General features: G+C 42.1%; 1 protein-coding gene across 1 annotated transcript; it reads left to right on the top strand.

Moving 5' to 3' along the window:
- Nucleotides 1–23,471: 23,471 nt before the first annotated feature.
- Nucleotides 23,472–24,521, top strand: LOC123439451. Its single transcript, XM_045116162.1, has one exon. The coding sequence runs from the start codon at nt 23,775–23,777 to the stop codon at nt 24,279–24,281; it is 507 nt and encodes a 168-aa protein (XP_044972097.1). The 5' UTR covers nt 23,472–23,774; the 3' UTR covers nt 24,282–24,521.
- The last annotated feature ends 1,254 nt before the right edge of the window (nt 24,522–25,775 follow it).

Genomic DNA, 25,775 nt, shown 5'->3' with positions numbered 1-25,775 from the left:
ACAAATAAATTTGATAGAACTTCTAGAATAAACTGGGCAGGGGTAGATTATTTCAGCTTATTTTAGAAGCCAGTAAAAGAACTGACCCTTAATGATGACCGAAGCTTATTGCAATTCGACGACCTGGTCACTTAAGCCGGTGGATTAGCTTCTAAGACGGTGAGGTGGGATTAAAAACATCTGAAACCCTCCAATCAATACGGATATAAAAATCTTTGCGTATTTTGGAGTCCCAGTGAAACACTGACATGGTGATCGATGTAAATGTATTTGTATGTATCTGCTGTTTTTTAAAATAGGGTATGTGGTTGCAAATGAAAAAAAAAAGATATATCCGGTCACTATCCACAAGCGCACTAGGTCGTGTCTGTGAATGTTTGCGGACCAAATTTACAAGTTTCGTCTATAGATGCTCTTATCCTCCCCCTTCTTCTTCATTTTCATCAAATACACGTCATAACTTAACTTAAGATAGCTGACCACGCATCCATGTGGTCGGAACACACCTTCTACCACGCCCGAAGCAGAGTATATGTATCCATTTACAGTACAGTACAACGCTTAGTTTGTCGACGTCCTTTTCCATATCGATCAGCTTCAGAAAGCAAACACGCGCTGCTAAAAACATCAAGCCTCAACATGATCCCAGATTCCCAGATCGATCTACGCGGCCAACAGGTAAACATATACTAGCAGTTTCTTCTGTATTCCTGTAAAAAAAGAGTTATTTTACTGTAAAAAAATGGCAGCCATTAATTAATCTAGTAAGACGTCCCTTCCGTTTAAAAAATGTCAGTATGGCGTCCCTAAGACTAAATCGAGTTGTGCTTAATTTGTCTGTTCATGCGACATAATCTAGTCTGGTTGATGTGTCGAACCACGGTGGCGCACACGGAAGCTAGCTAGGCCCTAGGCCACACATTTATCAAATTATTAAAGTAAAATGAGATTGAATGAAAGTGAATGATCGATTAGTTCTTATTTCTATAGATTCTCAAGTATATATACATCTGAAAGAGGTGCGAAGAAGAGGTGTTTGTTCGGAGGTATCCGTTCACAACATGTGCATGTTGGCAATAGAGAGAGAGATGAGACACGACTGCTCGGGGTTGGACACATCTCTTGGCTAATTAATCTACTAATTAATTTCTAACACTCCCCCTTGTACAACACCGCTCCTTGAATGTTTCATCGTTGAAAGCTTCTTGCATATAGATCTTCCATCTTGAAAAATCTTCCAGATAATCTTGAGAGTCTCCCCAAAAACCCTGTGGGAAAAATATGAGGAGAATATAGTAGATATGTTGCTAAAACACCTTCAAACCCAGTGGGAAAAATAAGGAGAAAATGATGCAACACATGATGATCATTGTCTCTTGATAACTCATATGAGAAAACCTTTGAAGAAGGAGAAAACTCATTGATAAGTTTAGAGAACAATTAACATGTCTTGAGTACTTCCTTTAAAAACCCCGGTAGGGAAAATAGAAAGTATGACATATGATCTTTCAGAAGATATTGCCTCACTAAAAACCATTATGAAAAACTTTGAGAGAAAACTCATAAGGGAAAAGAGTGCAATCGTACATGCCACTGAAAACTCCTTTAAACCACAGTGGGAAAAATATAAGGAGAAAATGATATGGCATATACAAACACTTGTGTTTATATTGTCTCGTTAAAAACCTTTTATGAGAAACCATTAGGGAAAAACTCATCAAGGAAAAAATAGTACAATATATGCAATCTGGTGATTGTTAATAGGTTATAGTTTGGGAGATTACTCCCCGTGAACTTTGCAAATATGAAGGATGTCTCATACCAATTCCATTGACATGAACATGAGATTGTGTATAATCTGTTGGATTATAACAATATTTTGTTTGCAAATTATTTCCTCACTTTTCTATAATCCGTGAGGATAAGTAATTTCCGAGCAATGTGATTTATGATATTGCTCTTCATATAATCTATATGTATTGAGTAACACAAGTGGAAGTATCTTGATAAATCAAGTTATGTCTCAACCACATGATTTTGAGTGTGGTTAATCATTCTGCCGAGCCATACATATCTTGCAATGCTTTTAGATAAAACAATTATGTCAGAATGATAAGTGAGAATAATCATTAAAGTCCTATTTACATGACTTCCATATGTAGGCTATTGTAGCAAATTCAGTCATTGATATGGCGTTGTTTGGATCAAATAAAGAGCCAATATCATTACATCATATCATGGTCATATCTTCTATTTTATGATGAAAATATTCAAGATTTACTGTAATCTTCAGATATAAGATGGTAGTACTTATATCAACCATATACCTTTTGTTCGGGGTTCCACTCCGAATATAGATAGCAAATATAGTGTCAGGCATGACGTAGTTTGCAAGTATACGAGTGCTTTGACATTAGTGAGATATAGAACTTCAGGTCCTAGTATCACTTCAATATCACCCCTAGGTATGAATAGATTTGTACCTTATCAAAGGTAGTATGACCATACATGTATTTTGTTTTATGATATATCCACATTGAACTTTTCGTATATGTTTTGAATATATGTAGACTGATACGTATTCTTGATAGAATGCTCAGGTTGTAAACTTAAGCTAAATTTGGTTAAATCCAAATTTCTCGTCTTGAGATTATTTTATGTATGTTTAGGTCTTGTAGAGACATTGATGATGAAATCATCAATATACACTGAGGTGATATAAGGAATTCAAATTTGGGATTCCTTTGCACATAAACAATCATCATTCTTTGAGTAATCCTTCGGAAGAAGAAAATCATTTAGTCGATAGTACCATATGATTTTTGACTATTGCCAGCCATAGAGTGACTTCTGAAATTTTACACAAATATGTTGCGATTTATTTTGGATTTGGAATTGTAAGCCCTTGAGGGACTTCGTTATAAAATTCCGAAACAAGTGACCCATATGAGTATGTAGTCACTGCATCCATTAACTGCATGGATAATATTATTTGTATTGTCAATGGTATTTATTATCGAAACATAATTCCACTCATACCAATAAGGTATGTTACATCGTAATCGATGACGGGTCTCTACGTGAACCCTTTTGCTACAAGCGTCACTTTCTCACCACCTCGTTTACTTTGTCTATGAATGGAAGTTTTAGTATTCTATAAGAAAGATACTTATGTGGAGTAGGTATTACTGTTGTCAATACCATTCTTTGTTGAGCGAGTGCTATTCTTCATTACTTGTTTCCTTTTATGTGAACCAATATGAGTACAAGAGGCACTCTACCATGGATTTTGGTTCAGGGCCCAAAAGGTTTTAGCAATTTTGAGAAGAAATATATGTCGACAAATGTAGACTTATGTTATATGATTCTGGAGGAATCAATGAAATTTTGTGAAAATGTATTTATTCCTATTAACTCCTTGTGATTTCCTACAACAATGGAGTCAAGGTGTTTCGATGTCCCGACACGAAAACATTTGTGCACATTTATGTCGGGCTTTGGATGATGAGCATCCACTGAGGTGTCTTTCAACTTGATATTGAATTACATTTACTGGTTGAGGATTTGATTTCCTCTATTTCCGCGGAAGTATATGCGAGATTATATCTCGTGTGGTCAGATTTCTCCCCCTCTTGCTCTCATTTCAGGAGAAGAGTGGTTTATCAGGTACCTCCACTCTTTTTGACACTTTACTGCAAGAATATAAAACTGAGTGACACCTTTGTCATCAGTAAATGTATGTGGCAGATTTGCAATGTGTTGCAAATATGTGATTCTAAACTTCTTGTTCAGATTCTTTGAGTATGTGAATATAAGGACTGAATGTGAATAACATTTCTAATTTATTTATTGGCATTCTTTGTGGTACTAATCTCCCCCTAATGCCGGAAATGTCCTTATCGCTCATGATATCAGCATACGGGCTCTGAATAATTTTGATTGACGGATAAATTGTTATTCCTCACATAGATCCCTAATTTTTGTTTGTGAGGGCCCATTGATGTATGCTGGAGTGGTGATATCGGTATGTAACCGAACTATCGCAGTTAGGAAATACTTTGTTGATTTTCACGTAATTACTACAAGGGGAAAGTAGTATGATATGCAGTTGGTATGATTTAGATCATACTTACGGTGTGTAATGTCGTATTTGTCTAGCATGAGGCTAGTCAATTACGATTATATAAGTTTGGTCATATTATTAATTTCACTATCTTTGATAAGATATTGAACTAAACCATTCTGGATATGCACATAAAGTATTATGTATAATCAGACATTGCTTGTGAAATTAGTTCAACGAAGTTGTCCATTCGAATGGATTTATCCCTTGTTTAACATAACTTGCTCTTACTTTGAGAATTTGAGCAATTAATTTAGTTATATCATTTATGGTTTTGTGTGACAAGAGACACACTCGAAATCATTTTATAAATGTTTCTATGAGTACTATGAAGTATCTATATAATACCACAAAATGGTTGAGTAATCCACATATCTTGTGAATATGTTCAAAGAAGAATGAGTGGCTCATTTGAATTTTTAAGGTGAGAAGACCTTAAAACTTATTTCCCCTATGGCACATGCAGTGCACATAAAATCTGTAGATTTGGGAAATTTTGCAACTTGTCAAGTTGTGACCAATAGAATTGTCAATAATTTTCTAATCATCCCCAAACCAGGATGGCTAAGGCTATTAAGCTTAATATTTAATTTATTAATACTTATAAAATCATTGTGTACGCAACAATATTGAGTATCAATTGATTTATACATTCAAAATTTATCAAATAACATGCCCGAAAAATAGGATATTGGACATCACTGTACATGTAATACTATAAGTATAGGCTAATGATATTTTGGGAATAATCAGGAGATTACATGAGGTCTCCAATATTAGTGATATATATATATATATATATATATATATATATATATATATATATATATATATATATATATATATATATAGACACACACACACACACACACACACACAAACATATCTTGGGTGCAAAGAAATTGACCAACCTTTTCTTGCACTAGATTTTTGGTTCTCCTTCTCAAGAAGATTTGAGAACAATCATTTACCAGAATAGTTTCCAGTTATAAGTTTGCAGTTTTTCAAATTTATCCCAATGACTTCTTTGCCTTTTTAATAAATTTTTGGTGTGGTTTGACCCTATGTTTGAGGGTTTGATAATCATAGGTACGATGTTTAAATAACCACACATTTGACAAACTTGAGAGTTGTCGTTGGTCGTTTGAAAACGGTATATTCCCTGTTAAGAAATAATTCCATCTTTGGTTGTATTTTAGCCTCCACTTGACTTTGAATACATCATGGTTCTATTTTGTGACCAATGACTTGATTATTATTCACAATACTAGCAAGAATTTCAAATAATGGAATAGCACCCGTTGGGTGAATGTGATGATTTTATGAAATTCCTTGTTTTTTCATCATGAAAATGGTAGGACTATCATAAGAAGATGTAAAGTGTATTGAGGGCTATTCAACTGGATCTTCGGATGAAATTATTTGATCATGAGATCTCAACTTAAAGTTGATTGAGTGACAAAAATGTGAGTTGCGATAGATTTGAGGTCTTGAGAAACGAATGGGTGATTATTCGCGATGTGCTCATGGCAGCATGTTTCTCTTAAGGGAAATATTCAAGGTGAATCTATATTCATCCATTGTGTACTTAGTTTGAGAACCAAGTGAAGTTGATGACATATAAAATGCATATGTGCATCAATAGAATAGCCATGTGTTACATGAAATGATCATGCATTATTTAGTTTACTTCTTAGAGTAAAATAAAATATATGGATGAAATGATATTACTGAGCAAAATCTGCCAAGGTGATGCTTGGTGAACATGGGGTGTAAACCTTCAATAAAGTCCATGCAATGAAATCGTTGCTAATGTTTTGGGCTTCATTCATGAGAAAAAGTGTGACTTTATGGTCATAGCCAAAACATAGACTTTGCACTTTTAACATTGCTTAGTCACTATGAAAATAACAACCACAATGTGATGTGGATCTCGAAATAGTGTTTAAGACACTCGTTATAAATTATGGTATCCATCTTGATGGATGGATGACACTATAATTAGAAATAGTGGCGTAGGCTCCATTGCCATGCATTTTATGAATGTAATAGAAGGTAATCACATGTATATGCAAATAGTTTTATGGTTTCCTATGACATATTCAAGCAAAATGTGCAAGAATTATATTTACTATGAGAGTAAAATATTTTAAAGAACAACAACAATAAATGCTTCGAAGGAGAAAATTCTAATACAGTTAATGCCTTATAGCCATATGAGTATACCTCAATTTATATAGGATAACACTTTGAAGATAATCACCAATATGGTATAGATCTCGCAGTAATAGAAAACATAGTTTGACTATTGCCACTGGATGTTCATAATTCTATTACCTTATGTTATCTATTTTTAAGAAAATCACTATGAAGGTAGTCATCTGTCAGAATGACATGATGTAGACCTTGCAGTAATAATGGATAGTTTGCAAAATTTTGCAGTAGATGCCAATATTACCTTATGATTTCTTGAGGTAGTCACATCTAATATTAATATTTGGAAGAGCACTTTGAAGGTAATTATCTTGTAAAATTGACAAGATGTAGATCTCACACTAATGGTGAATAATCTGCAAATGGTGCAGTATATCTACAAACTACCTTGTGATCCCAAAACATCAATTTAAAAAACAACACTTAGAATTTTGCATATCAATTCTTGCTTGTATCAAGCCAAATGCTCAATTAAAATGAACTAATTTTTATTTGCAAGAAAACAAAAATCCCAATTGCAAATAAACATATTAATCTCGACATATAGCGAACATGGAGATACATACATTCCGGAATACATCGTACTCAACAGAAATACATTACTATTGTAATGAATAGTAATGATTTTGCAAACTTGATGCTCAAGTGAAAAACTTAAATTGTATGGACCTCAAATTAAAATGAGATGATCTTGTATCAAGTTGCAACATAATTCAGCGATGTGAATTAATATTTAGCGAAAGAAAATTGATCTCAATCGCAATGAGATTGTTTTGTGAGAAGATAATAATTCTCAATCGCAAATCAATATTGTTGTGCGAGAAAATTTAATTTCAATCGCAAAACAACGTCGTTGTACCAGTAAAAGCATGTTATAGAAATTGCTAGAGAGCAAATTCATTGAACATGTTGCATTTTCACATATTATATCTGGAAAATTATTTACATAATGTAAATGTGATATGAGAGATCAACCTCCAATGTAAATTGTAGTACAACGAGTGGCCTGATCTGGTGGTGCATGAAAGCACATAGGCACTTGCATGGGGTTAGTGCATAACCGGAGGGCTACAATGAAAAACCTTTAAAAGAGATAACGTTCCCGTCGTTGTGCTCTTTGTGGCCACACGAATCAAGCGATTCAGTTTTTTTTAGCAACCACATATTTCATTAATCGAAAAACAAGTTACAATAAGCAACACACGTGGAAACTAAAAGATAAACCGGGATAAAATGAATATCCTGAATTTGCAGATAAAAACCTAAAACATCAAGAAATACAAAACGATCCCTAGGGTTTCCTGCAACCACCGTAGCGAACGGCCGCCGCCCAACTCCAGCGCCGCCGAGGCGAACGCTGGAAGAGACGCAGAGCCTCCACCATCCCAAGGTCCGAGAAAGCACCACCGCCAACGAGGCTTTGTGAGTCGATGAACAGGCCCGCTGCACGCAGCAAGGCACATGTCGTTGTGGCACGTCGGCCGGGGGACGTCGCCGTGCTGTCTTGGACCAAGATTTGTCGCCTCCCATCGACAAAGTCGGAGAGTAACGGCAGATCCACCACCTCCGGACCGTCATCCTCGCTCTAGAAGAACCACCTCGCCCTGGCCGCCAGCGCCGTCGCGAATAACCACGAACGCCACCGACAGACCGAGAAACTGATCTCGTCAGATCTAAAGAACGGCGAGAAGACCAAGCTGTCGATCTAAAGGACCGAGCAGCACATGTTGCCATCAACTCCAAAACGCCATCGTGAAGGTCGTCGCCGGTGTGGGAATAGAATTGAGGCAGATTTATTTGCTCAAACACCGCTCCCACCATCCCAACGGCGTCCCAAGAAAACACTAGGCCAACCCAAACTACAAGACGGCGCCGCAGCGCCGTGGTCCTCACCTCCTCACGTCGCCGGAGTGGGCAACGGAGGAGGCAGGGACCGGTGGCGGCCGGTGTCGCTGGGGCAGTTGGGATAGCCTCCCAATCGCCTTTTCTCGCGGGCCGTTGGGACTTTGTGATGGTGAAACAGTTGCCAACCCAAGCGATTCAGTTTAGCTTTATGCACAACGAAGCCACCGCCGCTACCGGGAGATTGAGACCTTCGCCATGCGCGGGCACTGCCATGCCTCGCGCTGGAATTCGCGGGTATCCGTTGGATGCCGCATCAGGCACCACGCCATGCCGTGGAAGGATGTGTCCTCCCGTCATGGGCCCCGCACGATGCTGGGTGCCGTCGCCGTCAATGGGGCAGGGGCGCATGGCCAGCCGCTGGCTTGCCTGACAGACGATTGTCAGAATACGGCATACGCGACGAAGAGCAGGTTCCTGGGTAGGAACCGTTGCACCATGGGCCGCCATGGCGGCGTCCCAGTGCCGCCCACAATTGGGGAGGCAGAGGTCATACTGCCGCCGGGCTCGTCCGTACCGTCGCGTAGGACAAAGCCACCGCTCCAAGCGTTGGCCGTTGTCCGCGTCTGGGGACGCGCTGCCGGGAGCCACGGTCACGCGTGTGCTTCCCAAGTCGCATGCCGCGCGTAGGCACAATCTTCTGTCGGGAACACCGCGTTGCCGCGGAGTAGCCCGGGCCTAGGCGAATACGAGCACGGCTCGGCGGCTGGACCAGAGCCATTCATCGGCTACCGGTCGTCGAACACGCCGCATCGTGGGGATCCGCGATGGGAGACGTTTTTTGTCTTCCGGCGGTAGACCCGCGGGGTCACGCCGCTCAGCAGGCTAAGGCACCCTCCCGCCACACGCCGGAAGGCGTTACCTGCCGCCAGTCCAACGTTGTCGCGGACTAGCCTCCGCGCAATTGCTCCGCCACAGAGCGTGCTGATAACGTATTAAAGTAAAACGAGATTGAATGCAAGTGAATGGACGATTAGTCCTGGATTTCTATTGATTCTCAAGTATATATACATCCGAAAGAGGTGTGAAGAAGAGGTGTTTGTTCGGAGGCATCCCTCGAGAACAGGTGTATGTTGGCAACAGAGAGAGAGGAAACACGATTGTTCGGGGTTGGACACATCTCTTGACTAATTAATCTACTAATTAGTTTCTTGCACAAATAATTAACATATAGCTTAGCTAGCTAGCTGCACAATAATTCCTGTGACGGATTATTAGGCTAAGCTTGTCGTTTATATACCGCGACTAATACCCACACAACAATGTCCACATCAGCGCGTATGGTAGCGATCACGTCCAAAACAAATAATCGCCCGTTCATCAATAACCCAACAGAATTAGTAGGCTAGCTATCGGGGACGCGTTTTTTTGTTATGTTTTGGACATGGTTGTAGTACAAAGCTAGACCGCGCAAAACTTCCTGATCCAGTGGAGGAGCAGTGCCTCGGGAGCGCATAGCATATTTTAAAATATATACTTTCAAGAAAATTAAACACATCAACACACCATAAATGTCTGTTGTTAGAAAATTTCATATCAAAATCCATAACATTGCTTGAGATAGAAAAAAGAGATAAATTTAACATCAATGTGATAATGAGCCAAATATAAAACCCAACTTAATTTATGAACTTTCTGCTTACCGAGTTATGTTTGACCTCAGTTTATCATTTTAGTTTTTCGGGCTATGCTTTAAATTTGTTTTAAAATTTTGTGACAACGTACAATAATATTTTGTGAATATGCTCATCTTTTAGACTTTTTAAAATATTTTAGGATGAGCATGAGCTAGAGTTCGCTGCATGGGATGCAGTAGATATTCTCCTGCACTGCCCAAGGCTGCCAGCAGCGACAAAAGGGACGGGTGGTCGTGTTTTTTTTTTTTTGTTTCTTCTATGTCTTGCAAGGTTCTTATGTGATTAGCAAAGTAGCATAAACGTAAAGATGAACATGTTTTATTTATAGGAAACTTAAAATTTCAAGGTTGATGAAAAATAGAAAATCATAGTTCAAAAGTTTGAAATTAAATAACACATTTTGCGGTTGTTTATCTATACTATACATAAAAATCAAGCGGTCGACATTTTAATACAACTCAACATTTTTTAACATATGCAAGTCAACTTACAATTAGATTAGAATTCAAAGTATATTCCTTTTAATAATCAAGGCATTCTTGTACTCCCTCTGTCCTAAAATAACTGTCTCAACTTTGTATTAGCTCTAGTACAAATTTGTACTAAGCTTAAGACACTTATTTTGGGACGGCGGGAGTATTTGATAAATATTTTAATAAAATTGTGTATAAAAAAATCACAAAGAAGTTCTGGGATATTGTAACCACGTAGTATTGATTTTTTGCGGGTTACGTGGTGATTCAGAAATATCCTAAAATTTGTCCATGTTCATATGCACCTCATGAGTTTAGAAACTTATTTATCGTTTTCATGTAAAGTCACATGGAACCAGACAATTTCTCAAAATATTCATCTACAAATCAAGTGTTAGATCTTTGGAATACCGTCTTAGGTGTTTTATTTAAATATATATTTTTTGATTTGGATTTATTGCTTGACCCTATGTTGGTAAATGTTTTATTTTTGGCACTAGGCAAAATAAATCAAATATTAAATTAAAAATGACAATGGGTTTCGCAAAGGGATACATAAGTGCATACGTTTGGAGGAACCACACATTAAGAAGTTTGATTTGAACCTCCAATGGTGAATGTGAGTGATTAACCGTGGAGGTCCTGCATCAGTCAACTAAAAGGTTTTTCACTTTCAATCAATTTGCAAAGGAATGTGCCAAGCTGTGAAATGTTGGATCATCTTCGTCTTCCTCCAACAAGAGCGCACATTCTCTCTCATAACCCGACCCCCTCCCTCCGTCCACCCATTGCCTCTCCGCTGGTCGCCACCTATGGCACTCCCCGCCTCTGGTGTGGGATATGTCTAATCGAACTGATGGATTCAATGTGTTGTAAGGTTCTCACGTGATTATTCAAGTAAGATAAATGGTAGAGAAACATGATTAGCATGCCCCTTTTGTAAGAAACTTCAAATTTTGGTATAAATGGAAAATTTAAAATCATAGTGCAAAGGTTTAGAATTACATACCGCCAAATATGTTCATTGACTATGTATACTGTATAAAAAAAAATAAAGCGGTCGACATTTCGTTATAAATCAATTTTTTTCTTCCAAATTTATACAAGTCAACTTACAATTATATTAGAATTCAATGTTTATTGCTTGTTATAATCCAATGCATTCTTGTATTTGATATGGTTGTTTATAAAGATTATGTCTAGGAATATCACGAAAGAAGTCGTGGGATATTGTAACTATACAATATTGATTTGAAAATATTTTAAAATGTGTCCAAGTTTATATGCACCTAATGAATTTCTAGTGTCATTTAGCGTTATCTCATAAAGTCACATGGGACTAGACAATTTCTCAAATTAGTCGTGTAAAGGTCAGATGTTAAATATTTGAAAAGTGTTAGGTGTTTTTTTACTTAAAGATATATATTGTGATCTAGGTTAATTGTCCGACCGTATGTTAATAAATGTTTAATTCATGACACCAGGAAAAATAAATACAAAATTATATTAATAGTGACAATGCCTTTTTTTAAGAAGTGCATATGCATTTGAACCTCTGCGATTAAAAACGGCGCGGAATGACTGTGGAAGTCTTGCATCAATCAACTGGAAATGATTTTTAGTTTCAATACATTTGCAAAGGAATGTTCTGAGACATTAGGTACAAAAATGAAAGCTTGGATAGTCATCTTCTTCCTCCAACAAGAGCGCACATTCTCTCTCGTAGTATGCTCCCTCTTTCTCTGGCCATCTAGTGGTTCTCTTTCCGTCACCGACTTCGACTCTCCCTGTCTCAGGGTCTGTCTAATCCAAGTGAGGCCTTCGATGTGTTGTAAGGAATCAATGGTAGAGAAAAGTGACCAACATGTCCCAATAGTAGGAAGCTTCAAATTTTGAGATTGATGAAAAACCATACATTAGTAGAAAAAGGGCTTTTTGTCCCGGTTCGTAAGGGCCTTCTGTCCCGGTTTTGGAACCAGGACAAAAAGGTCGTTACTAATGCCCTCGGCCTTTAGTCCCGGTTCTTACACCAACCGGGACAGATGGGCCTCCACGTGGCCGCTGCGGCCAGGCCAGGCAGGGGGGCCTTTAGTCCGGGTTGGTGACACCAACCGGGACCAAAAGGCTTCCACGCGTCAACACCTGGCTGAAGCTGAGTTTTTTTTGAAAGGGGCTGGTTTAGGGGTTAATTTAGGTTGTTATATACACCAACCAAGGAGCATTCATGAGCAAGCACAAAAAGAAATAATTTTATCTTTCATCAATGAGCATCCATGAGCATGCATAAAATTTCATCAGGCACACCACCATCATACTTAAAAGTGCAGTAGCAGTTCAACACTATCGTACTTAAAAGGTTTACACTATAAAGATTAAAGCTCCATCAGGTTCTTAAGATCTTCACTCCTGCTTCTTCACCTTCTCCTTCATCATCCTGATGCGCTTAGAGCGGCGAAGCCCCAGGCCAGGCTGTGGGATGTACTCCTCTACCAGAATTGGCATGGCCCTGTCGCCCAGCTGTGGGATCACCGCGAGGCCATCGTCGCTGCTACTTTTGCTGTAGCCAGAGTCGCTGCTACTTTTGCTATAGCCAGAGTCGCTGCTGCCATAGACATAGCATCTGTCGCAGTACTCGCTGCTCCTGCTCCCATTGCCTTGCCAAATGCAAAAAAAGTTTTTTAAAAAATGGGTGTGAGACATAGCCTAATGGATAGGAAGAAGAGACAGAGCGTACTGGCATCGTCGTCGTCCTGGTAGCGCCTCCGACACATAGTCGTGTCGAACACCTTCACGACGAACGTGGCGTTGTCGTCGTACCTGAAGACAAGGAAGTACCCGTGCCGCAGGTCGTAGGCACGGACGAACTGCTTCCAGCCACGATCTAGGTACATGCTTCCATCGGTGTCGAACGCCACCTCCACATCCCACAGCTTGCGAAGCCCGTTGCCGGCCTGCCTCAGCTTCATGTTCTGTGGCCGATGACCGTCCAACATCTTCACAAAATTGTCCGGCAGCACCTGCCTGCTAGAGGATTTCTCAAGTATAATCGTGAAGAAATCCATCTCTGAAAAGCAGCAGAAGAGACCAATTACTACCCTTTACAACATTGTCAGTACTCGCTGCTCCTGCTCCAATTGTCTTTCCAAATGCAAAAAAGTTTTTTTTAAAATGGGTGTGAGACATAGCCTAATGGAGAGGAAGAAGAGATAGAGCATACTGGCATCGTCGTCGTCCTGGTAGCGCCTCCGACACATAGTCGTGTCGAACACCTTCACGGCGAACGTGGCGTTGCCGTCGTACCTGAAGACAAGGAAGTACCCGTGCCGCAGGTCGTAGGCACGGACGAACTGCTTCCAGCCACGATCTAGGTACATGCTTCCATCGGTGTCGAACACCACATCCACGTCCCACAGCTTGCGAAGCCCGTTGCCGGCCTGCCTCAGCTTCATGTTCTGTGGCCGATGGCCGTCCTGCATCTTCACAAAATTGTCCGGCAGCACCTGCCTGCTGGAGGATTTCTCAAGTATAATCGTGAAGAACTCCACCTCTGAAAAGCAGCTGAAGAGACCAATTACTACCCTTCACAACATTGTCATACAACATTTACATCAACATGATCATCAGTATTAGGTAGGACTTTTCTGCATAGTGCTCTCCAATTTTAGCATTCAAAGTAGGAGTACTTTTCCAATTTGAGCATTCAATAAGGAAAACCAAATCGTAAAATAAAGTAGTATTCAAATTAGCATGCATTCAATTATAAGCAAAACTACATCATCTCTTGTCATACATATAGCATCACTAATACAGCTAGAACCGTAGCGCCCGACGGGTATCGTCGCGGGCGGTGGACACCCATAGAGAAGGAACCATCACAGGATCATAGCTCCAGTGAGATCCCTGAAGAACCTGCGAGGTATTGGAGAACCCGCCCCCCAATGCAACCATGTAGCGACGGACGTGCTCGTCCTCCTCGCTGACACGGTGACGTACCACCCCCGCGGTGTCCGGAAGCCTCCGCACCGTCACTGGCCCACGCGACCACCACCAAACAAGGATCGGGTCAACAACGGGCTGCCTCCTCACCAACCTACGCTCCCCGAAAGGTAGCACCTCCCAATACCAGCCGGGCGGAGCCCAGTCCCGGACAGGGCCCCTCTGATCAAGCAGGTGTCCTCCGCCGAGTCGACGACGAGGATGCGGGATAGGCATCGTAAAATGAACTAAAAAATAAACTAGTTCTATTAATTTTCTTGCTAAAAATAAACTACTTCTATATATAGTAAAATAAAGTAGTTTTATTAAATCAACTAGTTCAACTACTAAGCACTTACTATAAATAAATAAAACCAAAGCTATATTCACTATGGTGGTAATACTAGTTGTTAATTATCTGTCTCATATTGCACTACAACTAACAATCTAATGAACAAGAATTAATATATGCCATCTTTTGGTTGGTAACAACATTAGATTAATTCAACTACCATAAGTTTTGCCAAAGTGGCAGAAATGTTTATTCCAGTGAGCAAAAATTGCATATCTAATCCCATTGCTCATATAGGACAACATAGGATAAGCATATCAAAGGAAATGATGTTCCTAGAGTATCCGAAATGCACAAGTATCCGATATGCAGGACTACCAAAATAGGTCGAGATGCACAAGTATCAGATTCGTAGGACTATCAAAATAATGCTATATGTTTCTTCTACGTTCGTGCCTACAATAATTATTTTTATCCTATAATTGTCACTTCTTTTTCAACAGTAGGCATTATTCCATGAAATTTCTAACATAAGTACTTGTACCTGTTATGGAAAAATGTCAATATCTCCTTCTTGATCTTAATCAACTAATACGCGAATTTATTTTCATTAGTTATTACCAGATGCATACTATCTAGATAACATCTTGCAAACTAGAACACAAACATATGGTACTATGGCATGCATTTATCATTTTGTGATTTAAGAAGCTAAAATTTGCTATGTGCATGCGTGCAAAATGGTTATCTGATGTACCAAGAGTAGAGCACGTTTGAAAATTATATTGGTAACAATTTTCTTGTGTGAGATATTATGATTTAGTTGAACGCTATTTTGTACCTTAATTATCAAAGGTTGAAACTAGGTATGAGCATGGCATGCACTCTTGTTGAGACATTATGATCTGCCATTTTTAATTCCATGTTAGCCTGTCCAACTTTATATATTGACTTGTTTTATTAGATGTGTTCGAGATTTATGTCTATGGATGCACTTGATATCTAGTATAGAATGTTTAATATTCTTTATAAGTTTGCCATTGAAAGTGAAGTGTTAGAAAAATTCTTTAATTTGGTTTAGTACTATGCACAAATGTTTAACATTCCCACAAGGTTGTGTTTTTTGTACATAAAAACTTTATGATTCATTCATTGATACTTTAAAAATGATATATTGAGCACATGTGTTGTCCCTTTTTATTTCTTGTGGACATATAATGTGGCTCACAGAAAGTATAAGGAAAACCTTATATGATGCCATGCTTTTGTCAAATGTAAGAATATCACTCAAAAGTCAAAACTCACATATACTGCTGCCATGGTTATTTTTATTTATTTTAGTACCATTGATCAATCTACTCACATATACATTGTTAGTTTAATTTAAAAAAAAGAAAGGTTTCGAACAAAGATGTGGATGACTACAAATTTGACATATTCGATCTTTGCATATATATGAACATACAAACATGCATATTCAACAATAATATCACCAAAAAAAACAATAAAAAAAAACAGAGCCGTGGCGGCGACGGCTCACATCGGGGGCGGCCGGGGCGACGACGTGGGCGGTGAGGGCGAAGGCGACGGCGGCGGGGGGCGGAGGGCGAGGGCGACGGTGACGGGCGACGGCTCGGGGGCGGCGGAGGGCGACGACGACGGCGGCGGGGGGCGGGGCGGAGGGCGACTGGCGACGGGCGACGAGCTCGGGGGTCGGAGGGCGAAGGGCGACGGGCGACGACGACGGGGCAGCCTGGCGGCGCCGTGGATGAGCTCGCGGCGTCGTCGGGCGCGTGGATGAGCTCGCGGCACCGTGAAATCTGAAATTTCCAAAGTGTTGGCTTATATAGCAAAGGCATTGGTCCCGGTTCATGGCACCAACCGGGACCAAAGGCCTCTTTTCAGCAGCCCAAAGGGCGGGAAACAGAGACCTTTGGTCCCGGTTGGTGGCACAAACCGGGACCAATGCACCCCTTTAGTCCCGGTTGGTGCCACCAACCGGGACGAAAGGTGCGGTCGCGACAGTTTTGAAGAGGTTTAGTCCCACCTCGCCAAGCGATGCGCCCTGTTAATGGTTTATAAGCCCCTCTACAGATGCTTATTCGAAGTGTCTTATAAAGAAAATTCAACCTAAAAATAGAAGGGTCTTTAGGTTGAATTTTCTCTATAAACGCATCTATTTTGTTGCATTTTTTTGATTTTATGAAAACTTTTTTTATTGATATTTTTGATTTTTTAGTTCATTCTTTTTATTAATGTTTTATTTGATTCTTTTTAATTCATTCTTTTTAGTCCATTTTTTAACAAATAAATACCAACCGGGACCAAAGGACGTGTGCTGGCGCGGTGCGGTGCTAAGTTTAGTCCCACCTCGCTAGCCGAGAGGGGCTCGGAGTGGTTTCTAATTACTTATTTATTTTCTTTTACGATAATTCTTTTTGTTACTAAAGTTTGTAACAAAATTCTAATTACTTATTTATTTTCTTTTATGATAATTCTTTTTGCTTTTAATGTTTTGAACAAAATTCTAATTACTTATTTATTTTCTTTTATGATAATTATTTTTGCTATTAAAGTTTGTAACAAAATTCTATATAATTTTAGTTTCAATAATACTAGAGGTTTATAAAAGCTTTTTAGTTGATTTCTTTAGTACCAGTTCTAAGGCTGTTACAAAGGCATTTTATACGGAAACTTGTCTGTTAAAACATGCATATTCTTATGGAAACTTGTCTGTTACAACATGCATTTCAAATGAACTACAAAAAGGTTGAAAGTTGGCATGGTATCATCATAATAGTTGTGGAGAAAGTCTTCACTTTTTCTTCGCTTGTGTCCTTTCCTTATTGCACCGTAACCATGGATAATCTTCATCATTTATCAGGATGCTTGGGTCAGCCTTGACTTTGAAGGGAGGAATTTCATGAAACTTTTCATAATCTTCGGACATGTCTGTCTTGCCCTCCACTTCCATGATGTCCCTTTTTTCTGAAAGAACTATGTGGCGCTTTGGCTCATCGTATGATGTATTCGTTTCCTTATTTTTTCTTTTTCTCGGTTTGGTAGACATGTCCTTCACATAGATAACCTGTGCCACATCATTGGCTAGGACGAACGGTTCGTCAATGTACCAAAGATTGTTCAAATCCACTGTTGTCATTCCGTATTGTGGGTCTACCTGTACCCCGCCTCCTGACATATTGACCCATTTGCACTTAAACAAAGGGACCTTAAAATCTACTCCGTAGTCAAGTTCTCATATGTCCACTATGTAACCATAATATGTGTCCTTTCCTCTCTCGGTGGCTGCATCAAAGCGGACACCGCTGTTTTGGTTGGTGCTCTTTTGATCTTGGGCGATCGTGTAAAATGTATTCCCATTTATCTCGTATCCTTTCCAAATTGTAACAGTCAAAGATGGTCCCCTGGACAACGAGTACAGCTCATCACAAACAGTTTTTTCATCTCTGAGACGTGTTTCCAACCAACTGCTGAAAGTCCTCATGTGTTCACATGTAATCCAGTCGTCGCACTGCTCCGGGTGTTTGGAGCGCAGACTGTTCTTGTGTTCATCGACATAAGGGGTCACCAAGGTAGAGTTCTGTAGAACTGTGTAGTGTGCTTCAGACCAAGAATATCCGTCCCTGCATATTATTGTCTCCCCTCCAAGCGTGCCTTTTTCAGCCAGTCTCCCCTCATACCGCGATTTAGGGAGACCTATCTTCTTAAGGCCAGGAATGAAGTCAACACAAAACCCAATGACATCCTCTGTTCGATGGCCCATGGAGATGCTTCCTTCTGGCCTAGCGCGGTTACGGACATATTTCTTTAGGACTCCCATGAACCTCTCAAAGGGGTACATATTGTGTAGAAATACGGGGCCCAGAATGACAATCTCGTCAACTAGATGAACTAGGACATGCGTCATGATATTGAAGAAGGATGGTGGGAACACGAGCTCGAAACTGACAAGATATTGCACCACATCACTCCTTAGCCTTGGTATGATTTCTGGTCGATCACCTTCTGAGAGATTGCATTGAGGAATGCACATAGCTTCACAATGGTTAATCGGACGTTTTCCGGTAGAAGCCCCCTCAATGCAACCGGAAGTAGTTGTGTCATAATCACGTGGCAGTCATGAGACTTTAGGTTCTGAAACTTTTTCTCTGCCGTATTTATTATTCCCTTTATATTCGACGAGAAGCCAGTCGGAACCTTCATACTAAGCAGGCATTCAAAGAAGATTTCCTTCTCTTCTTTGGTAAGAGCGTAGCTGGCAGGACCTTCATACTGCTTTGGAGGCATGCCGTCTTTTTCGTGCAAACGTTGCAGGTCCTCTCATGCCTCAGCTGTATCTTTTGTCTTCCCATATACGCCCAAGAAGCCTAGCAGGTTGACGCAAAGGTTCTTCATCACGTGCATCACGTCTATCGAAGAGCGGACCTCTAGGTCTTTCCAGTAGGGTAGGTCCCAAAATATAGATTTCTTCTTCCACATGGGTGCGTGTCCCCCAGCGTCACTCGGAACAGCTAGTCCGCCGGGACCCTTTCCAAAGATTACGTGTAAATCATTGACCATAGCAAGTACGTGATCACCGGTACGCATAGCGGGCTTCTTTCCATGATCTGCCTCGCCTTTGAAATGCTTGCCTTTCTTTCGACATTGATGGTTGGTCAGAAGAAATCGACGATGGCCCAGGTACACATTCTTCCTGCAGCTTCCCAAGTATATACTTTCGGTGTCAGCTAAACAGTGTGTGCATGCGTGGTATCCCTTATTTGTCTGTCCTGAAAGGTTACTGAGAGCGGGCCAATCGTTGATGGTTACAAACAGCAACGCGTGCAGGTTAAATTCCTCATGTTTGTTCTCATCCCACGCGCGTACACCGTTTCCATTCCATAGCTGTAAAAGTTCATCAACTAATGGCCTTAGGTACACATCAATGTCGTTGCCGGGTTGCTTAGGGCCTTGGATGAGAACTGGCATCATAATGAACTTCCGCTTCATGCACATCCAAGGAGGAAGGTTATACATACATAGAGTCACGGGCCAGGTGTTGTGATTGCTGCTCTGCTCCCCGAAAAGATTAATGCCATCCGCGCTTAAACCAAACCATACGTTCCTTGGGTCACGTGCAAACTCAGTCCAGTACTCTCTCTTGATTTTTCTCCACTGCGACCCGTCAGCGGGTGCTCTCAACTTCCCGTCTTTCTTATGATCCTCAGTATGCCATCACATCAACTTGGCATGCTCTTTGTTTCTGAACAGTCGTTTCAACCGTGGTATTATAGGAGCATACCACATCACCTTCGCATGAACTCTCTTCCTGCAGGGCTCGCCGTCAACATCACCAGGGTCATCTCGTCTGATCTTATACCGCAATGCACCGCATACCGGGCATGCGTTCAAATCCTCGTACGCACCGTGGCAGAGGATGCAGTCATTAGGGCATGCATGTATCTTCTGCACCTCCAATCCTAGAGGGCATACGACCTTCTTTGCTGCGTACGTACTGTCGGGCAATTCATTATCCTTTGGAAGCTTCTTCTTCAATATTTTCAGTAGCTTCTCAAATCCTTTGTCAGGTACAGCATTATGTGCCTTCCACTGCATCAATTCCAGTACGGTACCCAGCTTTGTGTTGCCATCTTCATAATTGGGGTACAACTTTTTTTTGTGATCCTCTAACATGCGATCGAACTTCAGCTTCTCCTTTTGACTTTGCATTGCGTCCTTGCATCGACAATGACCCGGCGGAGATCATCATCGGGCACATCGTCTGGTTTCTCTTGATCTTCAGCAGCTTCCCCCATTGCAGCATCATCGGGCACATCGTTTGATTCCTCTTGATCTTGAGCAGCTCCCCCCGTTGCAGCATCACCGTATTCAGGGGGCACATAGTTGTCATCGTCCTATTCTTCTTCGTCGTCTTCCATCATAACCCCTATTTCTCCGTGCCTCGTCCAAACATTATAGTGTGGCATGAAACCCTTGTAAAGCAGGTGGGTGTGAAGGATTTTCCGGTCAGAGTAAGACTTCGTATTCCCACATTTACTGCATGGACAACACATAAAACCATTCTGCTTGTTTGCCTCAGCCACTTCGAGAAAAATATGCACGCCCTTAATATACTCGGAGGTGTGTTTGTCACCATACATCCATTGCTGGTTCATCTGCGTGCATTACATATAATTATGTGTGTCAAAATTAAGAAAATCAGACAAATATCTATCTAAAGTAAGAAAATCAGACAAGTATCATAAAAAAGATAAGAACAAGAGGCTCACCACGGTGGTGCCGGCGATGAGATCGGCGCGGGCGATCAACGACGGTGAAAACGGGGACGGGGCGTGACAGACCCCTAAATCTAGACAAATCTCGAAAAAAATGGAGCTCCTAGGTCGAGCTTCGAGAGGAGAAAGATTAATTAGTGTGGCTCGGGCATTTCATCGAACACCTCATGTGCATAGGAGGTGAACTAGAGCATCCAAATGCCCTCTCCTCGCCGGATTGAAAAAACAGAGCACTCTGGAGTGCTCTGCCGCGACAGTGGGTATATATAGGCAAGTTATTTGTCCCGGTTCGTGGCATGAACCAGAACTAAAGCCGCCCCTTCTGTCCCGGTTCATGCCACGAACCGGGACCAATGGTTGTGGGCCAGCAGCGAGGACCATTGGTCCCGGTTCGTGGCTCGAACCGGGACAAATGGTTCCACACGAACCGGGACCAATGCCCACGAGGCCCCGGCCGCCCCCCTGGGCTCAAGAACCGGGTTTAATACCCCTATTGGTCCCGGTTCTTGAAGAACCGGGACTAATGGGCTGGTTAGGGCCGAACGATAGCCCTGTTTTCTACTAGTGATAGTTCAAAAGTTTGGGCTTAAATATTGTTGTTGTCTATGTATACTTCTCAATGAAAGCGTTTTTTCGTAAAGGGGCATGAGATTTGAAGGTTTCTCAAATTAGTCGTGTAAAAAATAAAATGTTAAATCTTTGAAATATCTTAGATGATTTTTTAACTTAAAGATATATATTTGTATCCGGGTTAATTGCTTGACCCCATTTTAACAAATGTTTAATTCGTGACACTAAGCAAAATAAAAAACCATTAAACTAATAATGACAATGGACTTTGTAAAAGAAAGTGCATATGCTTGAGGAACCACACACTAAGTACTCTGATTTGAACCTCCGAGGGTGAAAACGGCATTGAATGAAGGTCCTACATCGATTTGCAAAGAACACTTCGAGCTGTTAGAGCATCTACTATGAGAGTTAGCAAATATGACCCCCTATATGTTCGCACGCACGTCCGGTCAATGAACGGGCATGTTAAATTTTGAGTCCATATTTTTTTTGCTCAACCACATTTATTTGAGACGGATACAAGGGGTTCAGATGTAAATGCTTTTGAAATACTCATCTTCTTCCTTCAACAAGAGCACATATTCTCTCTCCTAGCCTGACCCCTCTTCGTCCGGCCAGCCACTGCCCCTTCTTTGTATGCCGCCTTCGGCACTTGTTGTCTCTCGTTCGGGTTGTGTCTTATCCATCCGAGGGTCGTATGAAAGACCCCCTCCTCCTTCCCCAACCTGCAACCCCTTTATCTAACGGCTTACACCTGTCAAATCTCGAACTCAGTTTCATATGAAACACCGTCTCGTCATCAGCTCCGGCTCACTCCCAGTTCGGCATTGCCGACATTGTGGATGTTGCCATGGCTCCCCCTCTCGACCTCGGACACTGCCTTGGGTTATCAAAACCACACCAAAAAAATGTACTCTATGGCTGTTGTACGCGTGGCTCTCTCTGGTTGGGGAGGGATTGCACGTAGGTAAACGCTTCCACCCGACACGCCGGCCAAATTGTTCGGCCGGTCGCGCGCGGGCCGTGCGCCTCGCTGGCCAGATGCATGCAATATTTTTTGTCAGATTTGCTGCAACCATGTGTGAATTTGATACAAACGTTTTTCATTTTGCTACAATTTGTGTATTCAAAAAGGTACGTCCACGTTTGGTTGCAACTCGAGTTCGTTGGATTTTTGCTACAACCGACGTTTTGACTTTTGCTACAACCGTGTTATTTTTTGCTACAACCGGCATCATTTTTTGCTGCAACCATTCACTAAAAAAGTTGCATACATGTTCACGTAGATATTTGCTACAATCGGTGTTTGATTTTTGCTACCACGCACCATCAGCTTCTTTTTTTACTACGATCACGTAGATATATTTTTTGCTTTTTTTTTTGCAACCGTTGACGAAAATTGCTGCATCATGAATGAAATTTGTTGAATCGAGAAAAAATTATTACACGAAGATTTAACGGCCCGCGGCCGGCCGGCGCGCCAGCGCAGAGCATCGCGCTTGCACGTATGTATGCCCACCAAAATCATTTCCCGACAGCTTCCTCGTGAGAAAGGCGTTGCACGTACGCACGGCCGGACTCGGTAGCTACGTGAAGAAACCATTGAGCGATGGATCCACCAAACGAACAATCATCAAGCAAAGCATGCCGAATAATGAATCGATCATTATTCCTAACAAAAACCCTCATATCCAATTCTGGATTCACACTAGCTTGCAGGCAGCACTCATGATGAGATGAGCGCATACAACCAAGCGGTACAGCAAGGCAGCATGGCTGTACGTGCGCATCAGTGTGCTGTGCCATTATTGAGCCCCAACGGATCCACCGATCGGTCGACCGAGAAGAAAAATATGTATAATCAAAATATATGAATGAAAAGGCAACTGATTTCTAGCTCAGAAAAAAAAAATCATGGAACATGGCCATGGGGCTAGCTTAGCTCGTTCCTGATGCACTGATTAGTAGGAGTAGATGCGTAAGCGTGAGTATAAGTTCTACTCGTTACCAAGAATCTAGATATATGGCCAGGTCGACGACAAACACACACATGCATGAGTGATGTTGATCATCAGTGGCCCTCGCTTAGATTTAATACTGCTGGCACCCCTCACCAAACTGTGACCATTATTCTTCTTGGCCTCCTCGTCGATCCTATCTTCCCTTTATATGCTTCTCCGGTCGTCACATCACGACACCAAAGAAGAGAGCGAGTCCTACATAGAGAAGAGCGGTAGGGAGAGCCGGAGAGGAAGGTGGCTAGGCAGGCAGCAACCCTGAGCTGATCGGATGGGGAACAGCCTGAGGTGCTGCCTGGCGTGCGTGCTGCCGTGCGGCGCGCTGGACCTGGTCCGGATCGTGCACCTGAGCGGCCGCGTCGACGAGTACGGCCGCGCCGTGCTCGCCGGGGAGGTCCTGGCGGCGCACCCGAACCACGTGCTCAGCAGGCCCTGCGGGTCCAGGCAGCAGGGCGGGCCGCGGATCGTGATCATCGTGTCGCCGGAGACCGAGCTGGAGCGCGGCGAGATCTACTTCCTCATCCCGGCCGCCTCCGTGCCCGCCGACGCCAAGAAGAAGACCAAGACGAAGCGCGAGGCGACTGCCGGCGCCGTCGCCGAGGAGGGCCCTCGGCACCATCGGCACCACGTCCGCAGCAAGTCGGAAGGCAGCGCGGCCACGGCCGCCGTTGACGGTCGCCGGCAGCAGCAGCAGCAGCAGCACCGGAGGCGCATGAGCACCGGCAGCCACGCCGCGTCGTGGCATCCGCACCTGGCGCGCATCGCCGAGGACCCCTGATCCAGCTCTGGCTCCCTGTCGTGCCGGTATCGTCCTTTTTGCATGCATGGTGTCATTTTCCTGTCTGCTGGGCGCGTGGTAAATATTCCTGTTGCATGTAACACGTGTATTATTTGTTTGGTTCATCTACCCCCCAAGTGCACATTGGATTCAAGTGTCGCATGTGTAAACGGAACAAATGCGAGTGACCGTGACATTATGTTTCTTCTTGAGATTTGAACTTCGTGATTTGTGCTTTTTGACTCTTTTGTTCTGTAAAATACAAAATAGCTGCAAATTTAACTATGTTCTTATGTATTTTTTTAAACGTACTATGTCGTAGTGTAAAATGTAAGAAGGAAATACAAGGGCGAGTATAAAAAACAAGATTATACAAAGAGGATATGGCAGCTGGCTTCGCCAAAATACACGAAGGACCCACGGAAATAAGTGAAGAGCATAAACGTCTGCGATGACTTTTGTGCTTGTCAGGATCGCCAACTGCTGTGAAGCTCCACCACCGTTGAAGTAGTCGTTGGAGAAGAGCGACATAGTCAACCTCATTCAAGGAATAAGAAAACACCGTTGTCAATACGCTTCAGAGCATCTCAACAGCCGCGCAACTGCCCCGCACGCTAAAAACTGTTTGACGCATTGAAATAGTGACTTTTAGCGCGTTGAAGAACGCTGACTCCAGACGTCGTCATAAAAAATAGCGCGAGCGAACCGCTCCAGCAGACGCGCTAAACTATAGCGTGTGCGAACAACGTGCGCTTTTAATATGTTCATTTTTAATAATACAGTGATATTTCAAACATCAAAACAAGACATAGCATAGTTTAAAATCACCCAACCAAGCTCATCGTGACATAAAAGTTCGAAACCATGCCACATCACATCATCATCCAACCAAGTTCAAAATCACCAACCAAGTTCATGACATAAAAGTTCACACAAACAAATGACGCTTCAACAATGCCGCATCCTCATCTTCGTCCTCCTCTTTCTCCGATCCTTCTTCCTCTCATCCGAAGATGTTTCTTCCTCCTCCTCTTCATTGTCGCGCGCCGCATCATCACGAAGAGCTTGAAAGGTGTTGGCAAGATCTTAAACGACATCATGTGAAGGTGCTCCCATCTCTGTGAAGCCTCACATGCCTCCCATGGTAGCCATGCCGTCCATGCCACCTATGCCGCCCATGCCACTCATGCGGCCCATAGTAGGTCCCATGCCTCCCATCGTCATGGCTATTTTTTGGACCAAGACTTCTTCACAAGCAACATTGACATACTCCTTTTGCTTCTCATCGAGGGTAGATGTGTCTATGAAGATCAAGTACGTCTTCAATTCCAACAATCTAGTTCGCTCCTCCATGGCCAATTTCTTCTCCTCTAATGTCACCTTCCTCTCCTCGGCCACCGCATCTTGGTTCTTTCATTTGGGAGCTTCGAGAGGGGGGCACATGGCTTCATAGCGGACGCCAGCATGACGCCACCCGCCGCCGAGGTCGTCTGT

The sequence above is a fragment of the Hordeum vulgare genome, chromosome 3H (assembly GCF_904849725.1).
Source record: "Hordeum vulgare subsp. vulgare chromosome 3H, MorexV3_pseudomolecules_assembly, whole genome shotgun sequence".
Taxonomy (NCBI): domain Eukaryota; kingdom Viridiplantae; phylum Streptophyta; class Magnoliopsida; order Poales; family Poaceae; genus Hordeum; species Hordeum vulgare.
Note: the sequence above shows the minus strand (reverse complement) of the source record. Positions and strands in the feature narration are given on the sequence as shown.